The 22,827-nt window shown below is 39.5% G+C and overlaps 1 protein-coding gene across 1 annotated transcript in view; it reads left to right on the forward strand.

Annotated features, from left to right (window-relative positions):
• Window positions 1–7,480, forward strand: part of lrrk2 (leucine-rich repeat kinase 2) — a 130,695-nt gene extending 123,215 nt beyond the window's left edge. The window contains exons 49-51 of the mRNA XM_073066269.1: window positions 1,205–1,377; window positions 3,608–3,688; window positions 5,645–7,480. Coding sequence (XP_072922370.1) covers window positions 1,205–1,377; window positions 3,608–3,688; window positions 5,645–5,766 — 376 coding nt within the window. The 3' untranslated portion in view covers window positions 5,767–7,480. The remainder of the gene's footprint in view (window positions 1–1,204; window positions 1,378–3,607; window positions 3,689–5,644) is intronic.
• The last annotated feature ends 15,347 nt before the right edge of the window (window positions 7,481–22,827 follow it).

Below are 22,827 nucleotides of genomic sequence, written 5' to 3' on the forward strand. Positions count from 1 at the left end.
AGTTTATCTAACCCACAACCCCATTAATTAGTACTTCTTAACAGCTGGTGATTGAGTGATGTTGATTGAAACCTACCATCAGTTTGTCTGCTCATATTCTTGGTGGTGAAGAGTTTGACAGAGGGGACTATTTTGCAGTAGTAAATTCATACCTTCAAAACTCCCAAGTCAGTGTAACTGCAATCTTTAGTAGTTTACATGCTCCCTTAATTAGTGAAATTGGATCATTACATTGGTTGCAATTGGTTTTCTATTTATGAATATAACAACAGGGACAACTTCTTGAGTAATATCATTGTATTATATTTGAGTAAGATCCTATCCTGCCTTTGCAAGTAGAACATATTGTTCAAGCAATGAATGAGTGAAATTAGCTTTCTGCTTTTTGAAGGAAAACTTACTTTGTTTGACAGAATCCAGCTGTTTCGAGTGTTGTACTTTCTCCAGTTCAAAATATGTCACTGACACCTGTTCTTTTCCCGAGACCGGGGATCATAAGACTAGCCAGAGGTCTGATTGGACAAAGGGGGCCTTCATGTGAACACCTTTATAGGTTGGGAGCGTTGATGAACTCCAGATAAAATGGTATCTCAGGATATGAGGGGAGAAAATCAGAATGAAACATGAAGCACGAGAGGCAAGTTTGGAGGCAGGGTTTGCAGTTATTGACTCTGGAGGTCAAAAGTGAAAAGTGTTCGGCAACTGTTTTTGCTCAGGAAATCCTGGAAGCTGGGTGGCATTTGTCATGTGAAGGGACTTTGCAACAGTATGAAGTTGTGATGGTATGCTGACCAGTTAATCTCATTGAGTCTTAGAAAGAGACAGCAGAGAAACAGGCCTTTCACGATGATTATCATTTGCCTCTTTACATTAATCCTATGTTAATTCCATTTTCTTGTCTCTCCCATAATGTCAGTACCCTTCACCACCCTTCCACCCCCACACACAACAGAAGCTGCCCAGTAGAATTGTATGTTTTGTGCGATTTGACATGAAAAAGGCACAAAGGCAGTATTCTCCGGGTTAAATTAGTGTTTAGCACATGTTGTTTAAGTTAAAGAAAATGTTATGGTGTTTAAATTCTTGTGCTTGTGTTTTATTTTCACACTTTGCTGAGGACTTTTTGTTCATTATTGTTATTTTTGAATGAAAAATAATTTATTCAAGAATGCATTTATGTTTATTATATAAATAATTTCCTTAGGAATGACAGCTATTCTGCTAGAGTGAAAGCTCTTCATCTTCAAAAACCCAGCACCCTGTGGATTGGGACAGGAGGGGGTGACATCATTTTATTAGATCTTTCTACTCAACTACCCATTTATGTTATGGATAAATTTTGCCACTCCATCAGAAGTATGGTGACAACACAAATTGGTAAGAAATGTTTATTTGCAATAGCAATGTTCTGTATGGTTCATACTGGAATGTATTCGGAAAGGTAGTTTTATATTTAAAAAAAAACAAGTTTTGGCATGAAAACACTTGGTTTTCACGATCACTACTTGAAAACAGTAGAAGTCACAATAAGAAAAATATGTGCACCAATTGAGCTGTCCCTGAAAACTTTCTGAAGGTACCCTATCTACAACTGATTGGAGGCTGAGACGGGGGGGGGGGGGGTTAAAGAACATTTTTGACACTGTGATATTACAAATAATTATTAATGTAATTTTATGTTTACAATATTAAAGCTTCTGCAATGTTGAAATAACTTACCATTTTACTATGTAATACAATCAAGTGAATTTCAATGAATAGACATGAATTTCTGTCAGGACAATCTAGCATGAGATTGGGTACTACAGTTCTGCCACGATCAGCAAGACCTAATTACACAGGGATATGTATGCATCCCATCAGCCTTGTGTTGGCGACAATGTAATTAAATGTCTGCCTATCAGCTTTCGAAGATATTGTCTGAGCCAGACACAGTTATCAACTGTCCCAGGGAGTAAGAGTTTAATTTCAGAGAGGGAGCCTGGAAATACAAGGAAGGCAGCTGGCTTGAAAATTACCTACTCCCAACTTGAAGAGTGATAATGACAAAAAGTAACAGTAAACCTTTCTTTCAAGGCCCTGTATTTAGAGTGAGTACTCTTCAAATCCTTTAATGAGGACCAGTTGGAGAGCAGGTCTAGTGTCAGTAGGCACGGTGATGTCAGCTCTCATTGTTATATTAAAACTGCTGCAGTTAAAATGGTAAATACTGATGGATCTTGGGATCAAGCTGGCAGTCCACCATGAGGTGAGATGGGATTGATGTAGTGTATATGGGTGCTTGATGATTGCCATGGACTTAGTAGGCTGAATGACTCATGATCCAGAAAGTAATGTGGCATAGGATCCAGGGAAACTTGGCTCAGTGGAGTGGAATTGGCTTGTCTACACAAGGCAAAGGGAGATAGTAAATAGAGCATATTCTGCCTGGAGTCTGGCGACTAGTGGTGTTCCACAGGGAACTGCCTAGGACCTCTGTTTCTTGTGATTTTATAAATGACTTGGATGAGGAAGTTGCCAAGTGGATTAGGAAGTTTGCAGATGGCACTAAGGTTGAAGGTGTTAAAGGCAGTGTAAATAATTGTGGTAGGTTATAACAGAATGTAGAATGTCTTGTTGGGAGATGGGGTTTCATCCAGAAAACTGTGAAGTGTTTCAGGTTGAAAGTTTAAACTTGAAGGTGGAGTATAAAGTTAATGGCAAGATTCTTAGCATTGTGGAGGAACAGGGGGATCTTGGAGTCCACATTCATAGTTTTCTTCAAGTTGCAGTGCAAGTTATTAAGGTGGTTAAGAAAGCAAATGGTGTGCTGGACTTCATTAATTGGGGCATTGAGTTCAGGAGCTGCTAGATAATGTTGGAACACTATAAAACTCTGGTTTCTGTTCAGTTCTGATCACATTATTAAAGGGAGAATATGGAAGTTTTAGAGAGGGTGCAGAGGAGATTTATCAGGATCCTGCCTGGGGTTAGAAAACATGTCTTTGAGAAAAGCTTGAGCAAGTTAGGTTTTTGCTCCTTGGAGTGACAGAGGATGAGAGGCAACTTGATATTGGTATAAGATTCAGGGAAGCATAGATAGAGTAGAGAGTTAGCATCTTTTTCCTAGGCCAGCAGTGGCAAATGCCAGAGGATAGCAGTTTAAGGTAAGTGGAGGGAAGTTTAGAAGAGATGGTCAGAGGTAGTTTCTTTTTTCCACACAGGGAGCAGTAAGTATCTAGAACAGTGATAAGAGGCTAATACAATAAAGACATTTTGGATGGACACATGGATGTAAGGAAAAATGGAGGGTTATGGGCTGTGTAGAAGGACAGGTTAGATTTTTTTGTCACATTGATCATGGAGTAGATCTGTATTGATCAGCATAACATCATGGCCAAAAAGGCCCATTCTCTGCTGTACTATTCCATGTACTACCTTTTAACAGTGAGATCTTATCGATTTATAAATTTGGATGTGATTTTAACTCAAATACACATTTTTTATAGGCACACACATTCTTTATTCATAGCACCTATTCATTGCCTTCATTAAAGTGTTCAAATTATTTGTCTTTTGGTGGAATTTTTATCAATGCATAACATATTTCTCCAATTCTTTGTTTCAGAAAAGGAAAGCTGTTGCACTGTCTTGCTGATCCTAGGAAATGTCAATAAAGAATATTTTGAAAACAATAAATGGCAGAGAGGTAGGCTAAATTTCTGATACTTTGTTGTAATAGTTAAAGTGAGCAGAACTTGGCAAAATCACCATTCTTACCTACAAATTGGAAGGTTTTGGGATGTTACATACCTTCAGGGAGACTTTGACAATATACTTGATTCTTTTCCTCTGTATGCTTGGTAATCTCGCCGGCTGATGGCGTAGTGGCATCAGCGCTGGACTTCGGGGCGAGAAGTCCCGAGTTTGAATCTGGCCAGCTCCCTTGCATGCTCTCCATCCGTACCAGGGTTGAGTGTCGAGCTAGCAACTTGAGCTCGATTTAAAAATAACCTGGAGAGGGATGGGCTCCGCCAGGTTTCAGATGCCCAAGACACGTCGTATGATGAGCAGATAAAAAGCTTGTCATACTGGTGCCCCGATGACTCCACCAGGTGCATGTGCGCACACATACGTACACACGCTTGGTAATCTCTTTGCACAAAAGAGTTCATAACAGGACATATATTTTGAAGGCATGGTGTAAAGCAGGTAAATTATTTTGCCTGCCATGTCACATTTCCTTACTGTGAATTTGATGATTTTTTGGAGGCAGCATTTGATGGTGTTTTACAGTGTTCTGAGATTCCTGCTCTAGATAGTCAGTTTCTCAGAAGAGTATAGGAGGGCAAGGATTATTCTAAATATGAGATTCTGCAGATGCTGGAAATTCAGAGCAACACACAAAGTGCTAGAGGAACTCAGAAGGTTAGGCAGTATCTATGGCAATTAATAAAAGTTGAAGTTTCAGGCAAAGGCCCTTCTTCAGGACTGGAAAGGAAGTGGGTAGATGCCAGATTAAAAAGGTGGTGGGAGGAAAAGGAGGACTAGTTAGAAGATGATGGATGAAGCCAGGTGAATGGTAAAGGCAAAGGAAGAATCTGATAGAAGTGGGGAGAGGATCACTGGAGAAAGGGAAGAAGGAGGAACACCAGGCAGAAGTGATAGGCAGGTGAGGAGGGAATGCTTCTCAACTCTTCCTGTGCTACATTGATGACTGCTGTTTCTGCACCCATGCTGAGCTCATTAATTTCATCAACTTTGCCTCCTACTTACAGCTGTCCTGAAATTCACTTGGCCCATTTCTGTAACCTCTTACCCGTTTCTTGATCTCTTTGTCTCCATTTCTAGAGACAAGCTGTCTTTTGTAAACCTATCAATTCCCACAGCTATCTTGACTATACCTTTTCCCACCCTGTCTCCTGTAAACATGCTATTCCCTTTTCTCAGTCCCTTCCTCTCCACTGCATGTGTTCCCAGGATGAGATTTTCCTTTCCAGGACATCAGAGATGCACTTTCTTCAAGAATGGAGCTTCCTTTCCTCTACCTTGATGCTGCTCTCACCTGCATCTCCTCCATTTCCCAGACATCTATTCTCAGCCCATCTTTCTGCGGCCTTAACAGGGACAGAATTCCTCGTGTCATCATCTAACACCCCATGAGCCTTCTCATTTAACACATTATTCCTGGCAACCTCCGGCATTTTCAACGGAACCTTATCAGCAAACAGATCCTCCCCTCTCCCACACTCTCCACTTTCCACAGGGATTGCTCCTTCCATGATTTCCTTGCCCATTCATCCCCCCCTATTAATCTCCCTTCTGGCACCTACCAGCACTGTCCACCACATATGCCTTTTTTCATCCTTACAAAGCCTTTGTCTCCTTCAATCATCAGGAATCATTGAATATCCTCCTCAATTTCAGCTGCCCATAGAAATTTGTCACTGTCTTATACTTGTTCCACGATTGCAAGCTATGATATTAACCAATGGGTCTACAAAAGATTGCCTTATTACTGTTGATGGGAGTTTGTTTTGCACAAATGGGTTGCTTACAATAATTCACTAGTATTATTATAACAATAATTGTACTTATGCTTGTGGACAAATAGATGATTCAAACTGTTTCATGATATTCAGCTGCTTGGAATTGTATATTTCAGAATTGCAATCACAGCTGTTTGTCTGGGATTTGAGCCTTCCTTATGAAATCCAGAACTTGAAGAAGCACAATGATACGAGAAGAGAAATAGCCAAGAAAATGAGGACTAGATCATTGGAATAATTGCACATGGACAAATACATATGAATTTATTTTTAATTAATGGTATTTTATATGTATTGAATATATGAAGTAATGAATCTAATATTTTGATGTTCTGGTTAAACTGTAAAAGCCAATTTCAGTATTAAAGAGCTATATGAATTATTACATATATAAAAGCAATAGTGTCTCCCCTTGCTTGCCCCGTCATGCAACTCCTCTGCAACTCTATGCACTTTTGTAATATTAGTTTAAAACTTTGGGTTTAGTTGAAAATGGAAGTACTTTTTGCCATAATCCAAGTGACTTGCCATCACAAAATAATGTGGAAAATTGATAGTCTCACTATCTATGTTCAAAATTCCACACTAAAGAATAACATGAAAGCACTGAATTTCACTGGACACCTAGAACAAAACCAATTGGTGGTTGCCAGGTTATGATTTGTGCCCATCAAGTTGGCTTATATTATAGCAGTCTGGATATTTGTTTAAATGTAATGAGCTATGAATGTTCCTGGTCACATTTTGAGAATTATGATTGGAACTCACTGGTGTAGCAAGTGGACAATAATGATGTAAAATGATTATTACTATATGGGATTTAGAATAATTCTCTGGACATTTTTCAAAGCATATTTGAGCCTCATCACACATGAGCATTTTTTTTGAAACTAAAAGACATGGTGGTCTTAATGCTGCCTTGACAAATGTCTTGATACGTAATGCTGCCTTGCAAATAGGAAATGATCATTCACAGAAGACTCAGTATTAAAAAAAGCTGACTGTCAACTTTGCAAATTCCTAACATGTTCACCAAAACTTGTTACCTAATATATTGCTTGAGATAAAACAATAAGACTGTTTCTTTGAACATTAGAATTGTTTAATAATCCTTTAATTGTACTATTGGATTCCCTCTGCAGCAATTAATATGTATTCCATCCTCCTTGTCCCACCACCAGAGAATCAAGTTTATTATTGCCAGAATGTGTCGTGAAATTTGTTATCTTAGCAGCAGCAATACAATGCAATATGTTATTCCCTTTTCCTATCCTACCCTGCTTACTTGCTCTCTTCGGCCTATTCATTCATCACATACTCCATTGTTGTATTCCTGCCATGTCTTCCTTTCCCCTTCCCCATTAACAATTTAGGTACAATCCCAAAACTTTGTCAGATGTACACCATCTGGTCTTGCCATTTGACTGTCATATAATGTTAGTTTGTTCTGTTCTGCCACTTTTCCTTCTCCTTTTTTGGGATTCCCATCTCGTGCTTCCTTTGGGTAGGGAGCACAAACAGTTCACAAATAAAAAAAAGTTTAAAATTGAAAATATTTTCATAAGTTCTCTATTGGGATTTTTTATTTTGAAAGGATACAACAGATCATCTTTGCTGGTAGATGAGTTTTTTGGAAGTGCTTTAATATTTTGAACATAATTAAAAACTGTATTACCAGTTTTTAATTTGTGGTATATTTAAACATGTTGAAATGCTTTACTTCATAGAAAAATTGAAATTTTCAAAGTTGAATGATATGGATTAAGATTCTGCAGAATGTCTATATTTTTAATAGTTTTAATTATGTCACAAAAATATAAGGTAAAGATTTCTATGTGCTGGAGTAATTATTTAATCCTCCCACATGTATTATTGATTTTTGTGGGTTTTTTAATTCAAAGAAGCAATTCATGTTTTGGATCTCATTTTTCTAAGTAAAAGTATTGATTGTGTTTGATGAGTCATATTTTATTTATTGAAGCATTGGTAAATGGTAGCAGAAATTAAAGAGATTAAAATTAATCCTTGTTGAGTAGGTCACAGAACAAAGAACTTTCTGATTCATAAGTATCAGTATCCATGGACGTTGTTGGCTTGTTTGCACATGCTTATACTTTGAACAAGTTATCTAACTTTACTGTGGAACTGTCTCTCAAAACAAACAGCGATGTAATTTATTCCTTGTAATAGGTCACGTAATGTTATTTAATAAGGTATTAGAATGCAATATTTACCATGATGACAAGGTATTATATCCTAGAACTACTCATAATGACTATTCAATGTAAATGCACAATTTGCTTATGCAGTGAAAATTTGTGCCACAGCCCTATTGAACATCAGTGCTTCCAGCTGCTGTTTCAACATCTGTTGTAGATAATTCTTGAAATCGCTGTGCTCTTCAAGGTGGAAACACTGTGATCCTTGAACAGTATTCGATTTCTTACCATATTCCAAAGATGTGCAAGTATGCAAATTAATTAGTTTCTGTAAATTGCCCCTGGTGTGTCAGTAATCTAGAGTGTCAATCCGGACAAGTTAGTGTGGAAATAGGGAAAGTTAAATTTAATCAATATAGTATCAGTACATGTACATGTAATAGAGTAATGTACATGGAGCTTAGAAAAATAGAGGGCTATAGGTAAGCCTAGTAATTTCTAAGGTAGGGACGTGTTCGGTACAACTTTGTGGGCCAAAGGGCCTGTAATGTGCTGTAGGTTTTCTATGTTTCTAAATGGGTGCATGGTGTTTGATATGGATACAGTTGCTTGATGGGCCTGTTTCAACAATATAAGGTCATGTTGTAACACTCCAAGATTGTTGACTTGCATCTTTATAATATTACTCATTTTTCACTAGCGTCAACCAATCAGCTGCTCAAGCCCTCAGCGATGACCTTGTTACTTAGAAAATCAACTGTTCAAATGAAATCGGAGTTGACCACTTGCCTTTCATTCTTAATAAGCCTGACTTTCTCTAAACCCAGTGGCCTATATTCTAATTTTCAGCAAGCCCTGTTCAGCTATATTTCTGTGCCTATTGACCTGCCTTGGCTCCAAGACAAAACTTTCATTCTCTTGTTTGATGGTCCTGAATTTCATCTCTCCCCATCTCTGTTTATGACTTAATGAAATAATTTAATTCCTCAATTGTCCACTTCAGTTTATCTCAAGCTCCTTTTACCTACAATTGGTAGCTATAGTTAAGTTGTTTAAGCTCTGAAATTTTATTCCAGACCACAGAATCAGAATAAGGTTTAATATCACTCAAATATGTTATAAAATTTGTTGTATAATACTTAAACATTGCAATTAGATGTACACATAAAAGGTTAAGCAAGTAGTGCAAAAAGAGAGCAAAGAACTGAGGTAATGTTAATGAGTTCATTGTCCATTCAGAAATCTGATGGCAAAGGGGCAGAAGCTGTTCCTGAAACATTGAGTGTATGTGTGTTCAGGCTCCTGTACCTTCTCCTTGATAGTAACAATGAGCAGCAGGCATCTTCCTGGGTGATGGGGGTCCTTAAAAGAATGCAGCCTTTCTGAGACATTACCTTTTGAAGGTGTCCCTGCTGTTGGGGAGGCTAGTGCCCAACAATGGAACTGGCTGAATTTACAACTTTATGCTGCTTTTTCTGATCCTGTGCAGTGGCCTGTCAATATAAGATATGTGGAAGAAAATTTAAACCATTATTACTGATTAGGGAGCCATTTCTGCCACGACAGCAGTACTGTCTGTTTTTGGTAAATTGCCAACTAACTAACCCTACCTAGCTATAAGTATCTGACTCCCATGCTTGCTTGTACTTTAAGAAGGATGTGGGAACTTGTTTTTCACTGAACTCATTGTTCCATAATCTGTCCTAACATGGCAGGTAGAGTAACTTTTAAGCTGATTGGTGCTCTGGGTTATCACCTAGAACATGTTATGAAACGTCTCTATTCTATTTGTGTGAGGAAGTGCTTTTTGTCATGTCTATTTTGACTATAAATGTGAGTGTAATCTTTTGTTGAACAGAGCTGTGGAGATCTACTTTAGGAGTCTGGGCTCTCCATGATATCATGTAATAAAACCCTTTAGTCTGAAACAATTCTCTGAATTGGCCTAATCCATTCTGTCCTCTGCTTCTGAGATTTTTTCCCCACAACACTTTGGCGACGAGGATGGGATCTTCAATCTTGTCTCCTAGCTGAAAGGCGTCTAGAAGAGCAGGATCCAAAGAAGATCCCTAGGCAGAAAAGGAGAAGCAAAGCTGAAAAGTGCCTTCCAATTTGGGAAGGAAAAGGTGCCTTCTAAGTTGGGAATGTGATGAACCCCTAGGTTTATTTTGCTGTGGACTGTTATTTTTAGGAGAGAGTGCCCGAGTGACGTCAGCCGCTGGCTTCTCGGCGGGACTATATGACTGCAGCTTATTTAGATTTAAGCAAGATTAGAAGCTGCAGAAAAAAACAAAGGGAAGAAGCAGAAAAAAAAGGTGTTTTGAAGCTGAGGCAGATCATGTTATGGCTAATTGTTCTGTCCTGAAAAAGGAAAAGGAGTCATTCCCAAATGCTTGTATTCAGCAGGTTGAAGCACCTAAAAAACCCACCGGGTCCTGAATGTTCTGTTGAGGCTTAGTTAAGGACTGAGAAGTCTGACCGAGTTAAGAAGGGATTTGATCCTTTTATATCAGATGGGTTGGTATAGTGAAGGAGGGGTCAACCCCGGTACCAGTGAAAATTCTTTGAGATACTGGGACTTCTCAGTCACTTATATTAGATGGCATTCTAGAATTTGGTGACGAGACTAAAACTGATGAGGTAAATCTTATTAAAGTTATTGGGAAAGGTATTGTTTCTGTACCTCTGAATAAGGTAATTTTGAAGTCACATTTGTCAAGTTGTGGGTAAACCCAATCAGGCCATCCCTGTGGCCCCACTTCAGCCTATACCTGCATTCGGTGAACCATTTTCCAAAGTTATAGTAGATTGTGTTGGCCCATTGCCAAAGACAACAGCTGGCCAGCAATATCTGTTAACCATTTTTCTGCACTGCAGAGGCAATCCCTCACAGAAATATTAAAGCTGAAACTGTGGTGAAGGCTCTCACCAAGTTTTTTTTTTTACTTTGTTTGGTTCGCTATCTGACCAAGCAGTAATTTTATTTCAGGATTATTCCAGCAGGTAGATTGTGAACTGGGAGCTAAACAAATTACATCATCTGCGTGCCATCCAGAATCATAAGGAGCTTTAGGAAGATTTCCAAAAGAAAAATGATTAGGACATACTGTATTGAAAATGGAAAATACTGGGATGAGGGGGTACATTTGCTCCTATTTGCTGTAAGAGAATCGGTGCAGGAATTGCTGGGGTTTAGTCCATTTGAACTCATATTTAGTCACAGTGAGGGGACCTTTGACCTTGCTGAGGGAACAGTGAACTGATGAAAATGTGCATGTTAGCTTGTTAAACTATGTTTTGGAGTTCAAAAATAAATTACACCAAGTCTGTAGCCTCGCAAGACAAAACTCTCAAAACAACATGAAACATTGGTATGATAAGCAAGCTTGAGAAAGGACATATCACGTGGGAGACAGAGTATTGGTGTTATTTCCAATCTTGGCAAATCTGCTTCAAGCATAGTTTAGTGGGCCATACAAAACAATCTATAAAATTGATTATTTGAACTTTGTTATTAAAACACCCAATTGAAGAAAACCCACACAGGTGGTACATGTAAATATGATAAAGCGTTATTTTGACCCGGAGACGCCATCTGTGAGTGTTGTTGTGGGAACATGTGAAACTAGAGGGCCTGAGAATGGAATAACTGACTCGTCTGAGAATTTTAACAAGCCAAACATAGTCTCAGTGAGGTTTATGAACTCAGTTATTTTGGAAAACATTGATAACAAATTGATCCATTTGCAGCCAAAACGACAACAACTGAAAGAATTAATTCTAAAGTTTGAAGATTTGTTTCCTGATGTACCCAAACAAACTTTGGTCGCTGTGTATGATTTAGATGTTGGTCAAACTGACCTAATTAAGCAGCACCCCTATCGCATGAATGTAGAAAAGAGTAAATTGGCTGAGAAGGAGATTGAATGTATGCTGAAAAATGGTATTATCAGGCTGTCAACATCAGCTTGGGCCTCACCCCATTTTATTGTGCCCAAACCTGATGGTAGCATTAGATTTTGTACTTATTATAGGAAGATAAATGCAGTAACAAAGACAGATGCTTACCCAATTCCTAGAGAGGATAACTGTATTGAAAAGATTGGAAAAGCTAAATTCCTTACAAAGATTGATCTGTTAAAGGGTATTGGTGTGTTCCATCGATGGAGAGTGGCAGAGAAATCTCTGCATTTGTGACACCTTCTGGATTCTATGACCATAAAGTTTTGCCCTTTGGAATGAAAACTGCTTCAGGAACCTTCCAAAGAATGATTAACTCTGTAATTCGAGGGTTAGAAAATACAGACGCCTATATTGATGACTTAGTCATAAGGAGTGACACTTAGGAAGGACATATCTTGGCAGTAGAAAAGCTGTTTGACAGGCTTTCCAAGGCCAACCTTATAGTCAACTTAGCTAAGAGTGAATTTGACCATGCCACTGTGACCTATCTTGGCTATGTCAAGGCAAGCTGGCTCCTCTTCAGGCAAATGTCCAAGCAGTTGCTGAGGTTCCTGTTCCAATGGGTAAGAAAGCTTTTAGAAGGTTTTTGGGAATGGTTGGATATTATTGTAAGTTTTGTAAGGACTTTGCTGATATTGCTCTTTCCCCTAACTAATCTCCTACAGAAGGATGAGAAGTTTGTTTAGACTGAGCCTTGTCAGGAGCCATTTGATTGATTAAAAGCTATTCTATGTCATCAACCTGTGCTCAGAGCACCTGATTCTACAAAGCCATTTTCTATAGCTGTGGATGCCAGCAACGAAGCTGCCGGGGCAGTGTTATTACAAAAAGATGGTGATGATGTTGAACATCCTGTAGCTAACTTTTTGAGGAAATTTAATGAATATCAAAGGAATTATTCCACTATAGAGAAAGAGTTGTTGTCACTCATTTTGGCTTTACAACATTTTGATGTCTGTGTTTGTCCTGCGCAGAAACCACTTGTGGTTTACACTGATCATAATCCGTTAGTGTTTCTAAAGGACAAAAACAGAAGATTGTTAAACTGGAGTCTGATTTTGCAGGAATATGATATGGTAATAAAGCAAGTGAAAGGCACAGACAATATCATTGCAGATGGTCTGTCTAGATGCTAAGCTAAGTTCAAGAGGAAAAAACTGGTACTTGTATACGCTTCTGCAATGTGTTACATGATAATCACATATATATTGTTTTACACTCTAGTTTGTAGTTAAAATTTTGCTCTTTGATGAAAATTTTCTTTTTTGTGGGGAAGTGTGATGAACCCCTAGGTTTATCTTGCCGTGGACTGTTATTTTTAAGAGAGAGTGCCTGAGTGATGTCAGCCGCTGGCTTTCTCGGCTCCTGTTTGATTCTTACTGAGAGAGGGGTGGAAGTATTTGACTCTGCGGCTTGTTTTGATTTAAGCAAGGACACTCACTCTCACACAATCAGTCGCAGTTGGAGTCGGACAATGGAAGGAAGCCAGTGATTAAGGGGTCACTGGTTGAAACTTTCGAGTGCTCACAAGGGTGGGTTGAACATGGACCCAGCACATTGATAAGTGGCTATCACGTTGTGTGATTAGAGCAACCTCGTGGAATCTATCTATGTGTTAGCCCTTGCCTGGGTGGTATTTCCCTTTTCAGACTCCGCTTTCCACTCACGGACATGCAAGACATAGTTTCTTTCTGTCCGTCTTTAATCTCTCCCTTTTCCAATTTAAACTTTGAAATTTCAACTTTATTCAGTCGGATCTGTAGAGCAACAGTTATAATTATATCTACCCTAAGAAGCACCAAAAGGAATCCGGACCCAGGCAACGGAAAGTCTAAAAAAGCTGACGAGTTCTCAGAGGAACCCCCTTGGGTGAAGAGATTAGAGTCTCCAATCAGCTGTATCGGCACTGAAATAACTCAACTAAAAGATAAGTTTCTTCCTTTTGAGGAAAAAATTGACTCTCTGAGCCTCGATCTTAAAGAAGTTAGTCGAAGTGTAGCTGACCTTTCTTCTCGTTTGGAAAAGGCTCAACAACGAATTGTCGATCTGGAAGCTCGGTTGTGTCGGAACAATATCCGAATTGTTGGATTAAAAGAGAAATCAGAATCTGCCGACACACTGGATTATTTTGCTAAAATGTTTCAGTCTTTATTTCTGGAGGCTTGTTCGCAACCGCCGGAGATTGAAATGGCTTACAGAATCGGTGCTTTAAAACTTTTGGACCAAGGTAAAACCAGGCATGTTGTTGTGCGTTTTCTTCGTTTTAAAGACAAAGACTGCATTATTAAGCTTGCAAGAAAACAAAGGTTGTTTCAATTTCAAAGTTCGGAGATCTGCTTTTTCGAAGATTTTCCACCGTGAAATTGTTAAGAGGCGTGTTGGATTCGCCTCGGCCATGCGTTTAGCTTACCAAAAAAAGCTCTATCCATCGTTCAATATCCAGCTAAATTAAGGCTTTTTGTCAAAAATTCGGGGGCTCGTATTTTTGATGACCCAGCCGAAGCATTGTGTTTTATTAACTCTTTGCCTGATGAGTCTGAAGCCTGAAGTTTGAATGATTTACAACTATTTGATTGTCTGACGATGTAAGGAATGGTGAAATTGGAAGATTTGATGGCTATAGAAACTCTTTACCTTAGAATGTATTTTTATCTCTGAAAAAGACTGGTTTGGATGGTTTTAACCTCAGAAGACATAGCGGGTGAACTGTTGAAAGACTGTAGATAATTTTGAACCAGCTAGAATCTTTTCTCTGTTTGTAGCATTTAAATGAACTAATTGTTTTTTTTGTTCCATATGCTTTTGTAAAGATCTTTTAAGTAATTATCTGGATTTCCTTATGTTTTAAAGATAGATTGGATAATTTAAAGATGGCGATTGTTTTTCTTTTGTGCTAATATTTCAAGAATTGTTTTGGATGTATTTTTCTTCCCTTATCTAATATCATAGATCTATAGAACACTACAGCACAGTACAGGCCCTTCTGCCCTCCATGTTGTGCCGACCCATATAATCCTTAAAAAAAAGTACTAAACCCACACTACCCCATAACCCTCCATTTTTCTTTCATCCATGGTTTAAGAACCAAGAAGTTCCTAAATACCCCTAATGTTTTAGCCTCCACCACCATCCCTGGCAAGTCATTCCAGGCACTCACAATCCTTTGTGTAAAAAAAACTTACCCCTGATGTCTCCCCTAAACTTCCCTCCCTTAATTTTATACATATGCCCTCTGGTGTTTGCTATTGGTGCCCTGGGAAACAGGTACTGACTATCCACCCTATCTATGCCTCTCATAATCTTGTAGACCTCTATCAAGTCCCCTCTCATTCTTCTACACTCCAAAGAGAAAAGTCCCAGCTCTGCTAACCTTGCTTCATATGACTTGTTGTCCAAACCAGGCAACATTCTGGTAAATCTCCTCTGCACCCTCTCCATAGCTCCCACATCCTTCCTATAATGAGGTGACCAGAACTGAAATTAGTTGAAAAGACATCAATCTGTTCCTTCATAAATTTAATAAAATCCAGATCTTGCAGTAAGGTAGGATCAAATCGCCATTGTCTAGCACTAGAAGCTGTATCCATAAATTTAACAGAAAGTTTTAATGGAGCATGGTCAGAGATGGCTATAATATCATAATTACAACCAATTACCGATGGAATAAAACAAGAGTCAATAAAAAAATAATCAATTCTCGAGTAGGAATGATAAACATGTGAGAAAAAAGAAAACTCTTTATCCTTAGAATGCCGAAATCTCCAAATATCAAAAATTCCATTATCAGTCAATAAAGAGTTAATACAAGTGGCCGACTTATTAGGTAAAGTCTGAGTAGATATAGATTTGTCCATCAAAGGATTTAAACAACAATTAAAATCACCACCCATTATTAACTTATATTCATTTAGATTAGGTAGAGAAGTAAATAAGGACTTTAAAAAATCGGGACAATCCACATTTGGAGCATAAAAATTAACCATAGCAACCTTTTTGTTAAAAAGTAAGCCAGTAATTAACAAAAATCTACCATTCGAATCTGAAAAGATATCATGTTGGACAAATGCAATAGAGGAGTCAATAAAAATTGAAACTCCCTTTACTTTGGCATTCGAATTCGAATGATACTGTTGATCCCTCCAAAACCTAAAAAAGCAATAATTGTCCTCTTTCCTCACATGAGTTTCTTGTACAAAAATAATATGAGCATTAAGTCTTTGGAATACTTTGAAAATCTTTTTCCATTTAATCAGATGGTTTAAGCCATTAGTATTCCAAGAGACAAAATTAATGGTCTGAGCCATATTTCTGAAATCAACCCTTTGGTATATAAAGGGTTAACCAAGTTATGAACTCATGCACCCGGAAGAGGAACAAAAATAAGGGGCGGACCCAGAAGTGACGACATCGCGGACATTTTTTTAGTTTAAAATCAGCCCAAATGAAAAAACTAAAAAAAACTGATAAAAGAAACATAAGATTTAGAAAAAGACCTCCCACCTCCCACCCAAGAGGAAATAAAAAGACCACCCCAGCCAGGAATAGGCTGGGAAAAAGAAAAGATGAAACTAAATCTACCCCCGTATCAGCAGAAGACAACTCCGTATATAAAGGATTAAAAAAAAGATCCACCCAAGCTCTAAAAAAATAATCACTATACTAAAACCAAACTACTTAATATAATTGGTAATAAAAAAAACAAAAAGAGTATAATCACTAGTAACTTATAAATCAGGTTAAAACCCAAACAAATCAAAAAAAAATTTAAACTGTGATAAGAGATGCATTATAGGAAGAAGACGAGAGAAAATAAAACGGTGAAATAAAAAAAAAGCCAAAAATATTTTAGAGACGAAACCGCCATCTTAGTAAAAAAAATTCACCTTCGAAGGATTAATAATAATGACCAAAGATAAAGTACAGTGGTTGAAGTAAGTAAAATAAAAAGATTAGCATGTCAAGAAAAAAAAAACTTTAACTAGAGTATAAAATATAGAGTAAACCTACACCAATAGCCAGAAACAAAATCTGGTTTTGGAAATAAAAACCATCTTGCACGATCAAAATCACTCATTTATTTGAAATGAGTGTCCGTAGCAGTAGGGAAGTTCTCATCCAGAAAGCTTCTCACTTCAGATGTAGAAAGGAAAACACGCCTTGGTGCATTCAGAGGCAATATTCTGAACTTCGCTGGGTATAAGAGCGCAGATTTTAGATTTTTCTCATAACATTCAGACATCAGAGGTTTAAAAAGAAGCCTTGCCTTCATTACTTCTGGACTAAAATCTTCTACTAAACGAAAATTGTGATCTTGAAATTTGACCATCCCTACACGCTGAGCCACACGAATAAGTTGCTCTTTAACATGCACATAGTGAAATCGGACAATTACAACCGGTGGTTTAGCTGAAGCACTTGATGATCGACGCATAACTCTGTGAGCGCGATCGAGTAACGGAGGACTGTCTGGTAATACAGAAGGGAACGCATCCTTTAAAAGTTGAGCAAAGTACTTCGAGGGGTCCCCTTGTTCAATACCTTCCGGGAGACCAAGTATGCGTAGGTTCTGTCTTCTGGACCGATTCTCAAAGTCGACACTCTTGGCTTTAAGTGTTTCCACCTGTTTAATCATCGAAAGTAAGTTCTGCTCCAGTTTTTCAATTATCAAATCTCGCTTCCGAGCGTCTTCTTGCAGAGTTGCGATTAGAACTTGCTGCTGGTTGACTACTGAATCCGTCTTATCCATATAATCTTGAAAAGCCTTTATATCTTGTTTAAAAATTTGTCGTTGTTCTTCAAATTTGTTGATTTAAAACCTCCAATAACATTTCATAAGTCAATTCAGTGCCTTTAGGATCCGTCATCTTCTTCCCGTTCCTGTTGGGATCCTTCCCGAGTTCTCACCCTTTAGATCTAAGAGCCATTTCTGTATTCCTTTCTTCAAAAATTCACAATAAACTCTTAAAGATAAGTCCAAAAAAGTAACAAGAATCTTTTGGTGTAGGTAAAAATAAGTTAAATAAGGGTGATCATAGGTTAAAAAAAGTAAAGGTTATGGAGCGAATCTGAAACAGTGCTCACTCCATGAGCGTCTCCTGCTGACCCATGACTTTCTGGATGAGTCTCTCGTGAGGGACCTTGTGAAATGCTTTGCTAAAGTCCATGTAGACCACATCCACTGCCCTACCCTCATCAATTTCTTTTGTTACTTCCTCAAAAAACTCAATCAGGCTTGTGAGGCACGATCTTCCCTTCACAAAGCCATGTTGACTATCCATGAGTAGACTGTACTTCTCCAAATGCTCGTAGATCCTATCCTTAAGAATCCTTTCCAATAGTTTGCAGACCACCGACGTAAGACTCACCGGTCTATAGTTCCCAGGTTTCTTCCTATTACCTTTTTTAAATAAGGGAACTATATTTGCCATTCTCCAATCGTCCAGCACTTCCCCTGTAGCCAAAGAGGATTCATAGTTAATGCTCCTGCGATCTCTTCTCTCAGTTCCCACAACAACCTGGGGTTTATCATATCCGGCCCTGGGGATTTATCAATCTTAATGTTTTTAAGAAGATCCAGCACTTCTTCCTTAATCTCCACATTGTCCAGCACATAGGCCCGCTCAACTTCGACCTCATCCTGATCAAGATCCTTTTCACTTGTGAATACTGAAGCAAAGTATTCATTTAGGACCTCCCCAACCTCCTCCGCCTCCAGGCACATGTTGCCCTCTTTATCCTTTAGCCTTCATTCTCGTCATCCTCCTATTCTTTACATACGCATAGAATGTCTTGGGGTTTTCCTTAATCCTACATGCCAAGGCCTTCTCATGCCCCCTTCGAGCTCTCCTAGGTCCTTTCTTTAGCTCCTTCCTGGCTACCCTGTATTTCTCATGAGCCCCTCCTACTTCCTATATCTAACATATGCTTCCTATTTCCTCTTGACGAGTTGCCTCAAGTGTTTCCTCAGCCATGGTTCCCTTTTCCTACCATTTTTTTCCTTGCCTCAGTGGGACAAACATATCCTGAACCCAGCTCAAGTGGTCCCGAAACTTCTCCCACATTACTTCTGTGCTTTCCCCTTTGAACATCTGTTTCCAATTTACTCTCGCTAGTTCCTGCCTCATCCCTTCAAAGTTAGCCCTTCCCCAGTTAAGCACTTTACCACTTCAACTGATTTTATCCCTTTCCATAGCTATACTGAAGCTAAGGGAGTTGTGGTCACTCTCACCAAAATGCTCCCCCACCAAGAGGTCTGTCACCTGACCAGGTTCATTACCCAGAACTAGATCCAGTATGGCCTCTCCTCTTGTTCGCCGGTCCACATACTGTGTCAGGAATCCTTCTTGAACACACCTGACAAATTCAGCTCCATCTATTAACCCCTTGCACTCAGGAGGTGCCAGTCAATATGAAGGAAGTTGAAATCACCCATAACTACTACGCTGTATTTCCTGCACCATTCTAAAATCTGCCTGCTTATCTGCTCCTCGGTGTCCTGAGGGCTATTTGGGGGCCTATAGACTACTCCCAGCACAGTGATTGATCCCTTCCTATTTCTGACTTCCACCCAGACTGACTCCATGGACACTCCCTCTGCAGCGTCCTCCCTTTCTATAGCTGTGATACTATCCCTGACCAGCAATGCCACTCCCCCCCCTTTTCTACCTCCCATCCTGTTCCTTTTAAAACACCTAAACCCCAGGACCTGCATCATCCAATCCTGCCCTTCCTCCAATCAAGTTTCAGTAATGGCCACAACATCGTAGTTCCACGTACTAATCCATGCTCTAAGTTCATCCTCCTTGTTCCTAATACTCCTAGCATTGAAATAGACACATTTCAACCCCTTTAACTGGCTACAATTATGTTCTGTCCCCTGCTTGTCCTTCTTCATCAACTTAGAACTCTTAGCAACGTACCCTTGTCCTTCTAGCTTAATCCCTGCACTCACATTCTGATTCCCACCCCCTTGCCAAACTAGTTTAAGCTCTCCCCAACAGCTTTATCAAACCTGCCGGCGAGGATATTGGTCCCCCTGGATACAAGTGCAACCTGTCCTTTTTGTACAGGTCACACCCGCCCCAAAAGAGGTCCCAATGATCCAGAAATCTGAATCCCTGCCCCCTGCTCCATTCCCTCAACCAAGCATTTATCCTCCACCTCATTCTATTCCTATTCTCACTGTTATGTGGCACAGGCAGGAATCCTGAGATTACAACCTTTGAGGTCCTGCTTTTAATTTCCTTCCTAACTCCCTGTAGTCTTCTTTCAGGACCTCTTCCCTTTTCCTACCTATGTCATTGGTACCAATATATACCAAGACCTTTGGCTGATCTCCCTCCCACCGCAGGATATCTTGGACGCGATCAGAAACATCCCGGACCCTAACACCTGGGAGGCAAACTACCATCCGAGTTTCTTTCTTGCATCCACAGAATCACCTGTCAGACCCCCTGACTATTGAGTCCCCTATCACTATTGCCTTCCTCTTCTTTTCCCTACCCTTCTGAGCCACAGGGCTAGACTCTGTGCCAGAGGCACGGCCACTGTTGCTTCTCCCAGGTAGGCTATCCCCCCAACAGTACTCAAACAGGAGTACTTATTGTCGAGGGGTACAGCCACAGGGGTACTCTCTAGTACCTGACTCTTCCCCTTCCCTCTCCTGACTGTGACACATTTCTCTGTCCCCCGTGGCCCCAGAGTGACCACCTGTCTGTAACTCCTCTCTATCACCTCCTCACTCTCCCTGACCAGACGAAGGTCATCGAGCTGCAGCTCCAGTTCCCTAACACGGTCCCTTAGGAGTTGCATCTCGATGCACCGGGTGCAGAGGTGGCTGTCGGGACACCGGGAGACTCCAGGACCTCCCACATCTGACAGCGACCACGGAAAACTGGCCTCACACACATACTACTTCCTTTTGCAATCAACAACTGCCTCACCTCATCCCGTGGAGCCAAAGCTCTTTCACTCTGCTGCCTCTCCCAACGCTGCCCGCTGGATATGGCTGCCTTCTTTTTAAACTGTTCGCGCTCAACTGGCTGACGTCACGCATCTGTGCAGTCTGGCCTCTCTGTCTGGTTTACTATAAATTAAGACTATATTTATTACTACTATGAATTAATATCATTAAAACCACATAATACGATACAGGTTATAAACTATTATATATATCCGTAAATGTGTGTGTGGATACAAAGATAATAGTCCCCGGAGGTAGTCTTACGGTGTCAGGTAAGTTTAAGCAGTTCAGTTCACTTTGTGTTGCGTCGAGTTGAATTGATGGAGTGAGAGAGAATTAATTGAGTTGATGTTTACGTTGGCAGCTTTAGTTGTTCTTGCTTCTGAAGTCTTTAGAGTCACTTCGTGTGAACCCCACACAGACACAGATGGACAGAGCCCCTTCTAGGGAATGGTCTACTAACCCACGGCACGGGTTCACCACCAGCAGACCCCCACAGGCAAGCTCTTACCCGCATTGGTAACCATCGGTCGAAATTAGTCGGTCCGTGGCCTCCACCCTTGTGGTGGTCTTAAACTCCACCAGTGGTTTCTTGGATAGCTTCCGCAATTCTCTTGTGTCGTGTCTCTTCTGCTGTTTTCAGACCAAAGCCTCAACTTTTATATTCCATCCGAAGTTCCAGCTGTCTGTTAGCTCAACCACTCTGAGCTGTTACCATGGCGACTTCCCAGCTCGTGTCTCAGCTGGTGCCATACTCTCTCTCTCAAGGTCACAATTAGAAGTGTTATCAAAACCAAGTCAGAGTCCGCTATCTCTTTTAATTGCCTCCTTGTTCATTAGACTGCTGAATTTTCTAGCAGTTTCTCACCTGCGTGACACTTCCAACTTAACTATATTGTTATATGTCGACTATAATGAGTTTTATGTCCAGTAGAGGGAGAAAGAGATTACTTTTTTTTCATTTTTTTTTACTTTTTATTTAGGTAGTTGGAGTTTATATTTCCGCTTTCTATGCTTTCTTTGGGGCGTGTGTCGATTGATATCGACTTATTTTGAATAATCAAAAGTTACCAGTGTTATGTGTATACATATGTGTAAATATAACTCCCAACCCATTGAGCTGGGGGGTTGGGGGGGGTGTGGCACCAGGCTTAAAATCTTGAGATGTTAAGGTATGAAAATTCAGTTCATCCACGGATTAAATGATGTGAGAGAGATATTTGTACTCCAAGGTAAATGTTGAGAGAAGGCATTTATGTCACATTCCACAGGTTCCACGGTGGTAAAACAGGATAACAATCGCTGTAGGTTTTATCCATCGTTGTTCCAAATCCACTTAAGAATTATCTCCAATAGTAGCTTATCATATTGAGAAATATACCTGACATAATCACTATATATACCTGAAATATAATTACTATGGACTAGCTATTTACTATACTATGTAATCACTCCTATGTACTGAATATTACTATGTATTATTTTACTAGAGACGTTTTACTAGATACCTTGTATTTTCTTAGCTACATACTATGGCAGTTAAAGCACATCTGTTTATCCTTAGCAGCACTAATTAGCTGAAATGTACCCCATATAGAATGGCTTATGAAGAGATAACGGTGGCAGACAGGATGGTATGAACAGGAACTGTAATGTGAGGGAGGTTAAGGGAGGCTGACTGAGAAACAACCGTGGCCAGGAATGAGGCCCAAGATGTGAACTCGAAAGAAATACTGGTGGCGCACCGAGAGCTAGGCAAGAGCGATTGATTAGTTAATGTATAGATGACATGCAATTAAAAATTGATTGGGTATGCTGATGAAACCGAAGTATAACTGAGATAAGAAATTACTATAAAGAATGCTGTACACCGGAGCTCGGTGGGCTTTCGGTGACAAGTTCATTGATTGCCTCAGCCTTTGTTTGCAAATAAAGGTTTAAACTTCTCGAAGAATTGTCTGCGTCTCCTGGTCATTTCAAGTAACCACGACAATCACAGGGGTACTGTTTTCAAAGGGAAATACCATTTCATTTTTAGAATCTTTTTATTGGTACATAATCTTCTACAGCTATAAAATGATACAAAACTTCAACAAATTGAAGGATTAAGGAAATAGAAGCTTCATATAAAGAAGAAGGTAAACTACCCTTCTCAAAGGATTCATGAAATATTTCCAAAAGATACGGAGAAAGTAATCTTTCAAAACAAAAAGAT

The sequence above is a fragment of the Hemitrygon akajei genome, chromosome 14 (assembly GCF_048418815.1).
Source record: "Hemitrygon akajei chromosome 14, sHemAka1.3, whole genome shotgun sequence".
Classification (NCBI taxonomy): Eukaryota; Metazoa; Chordata; class Chondrichthyes; order Myliobatiformes; family Dasyatidae; genus Hemitrygon; species Hemitrygon akajei.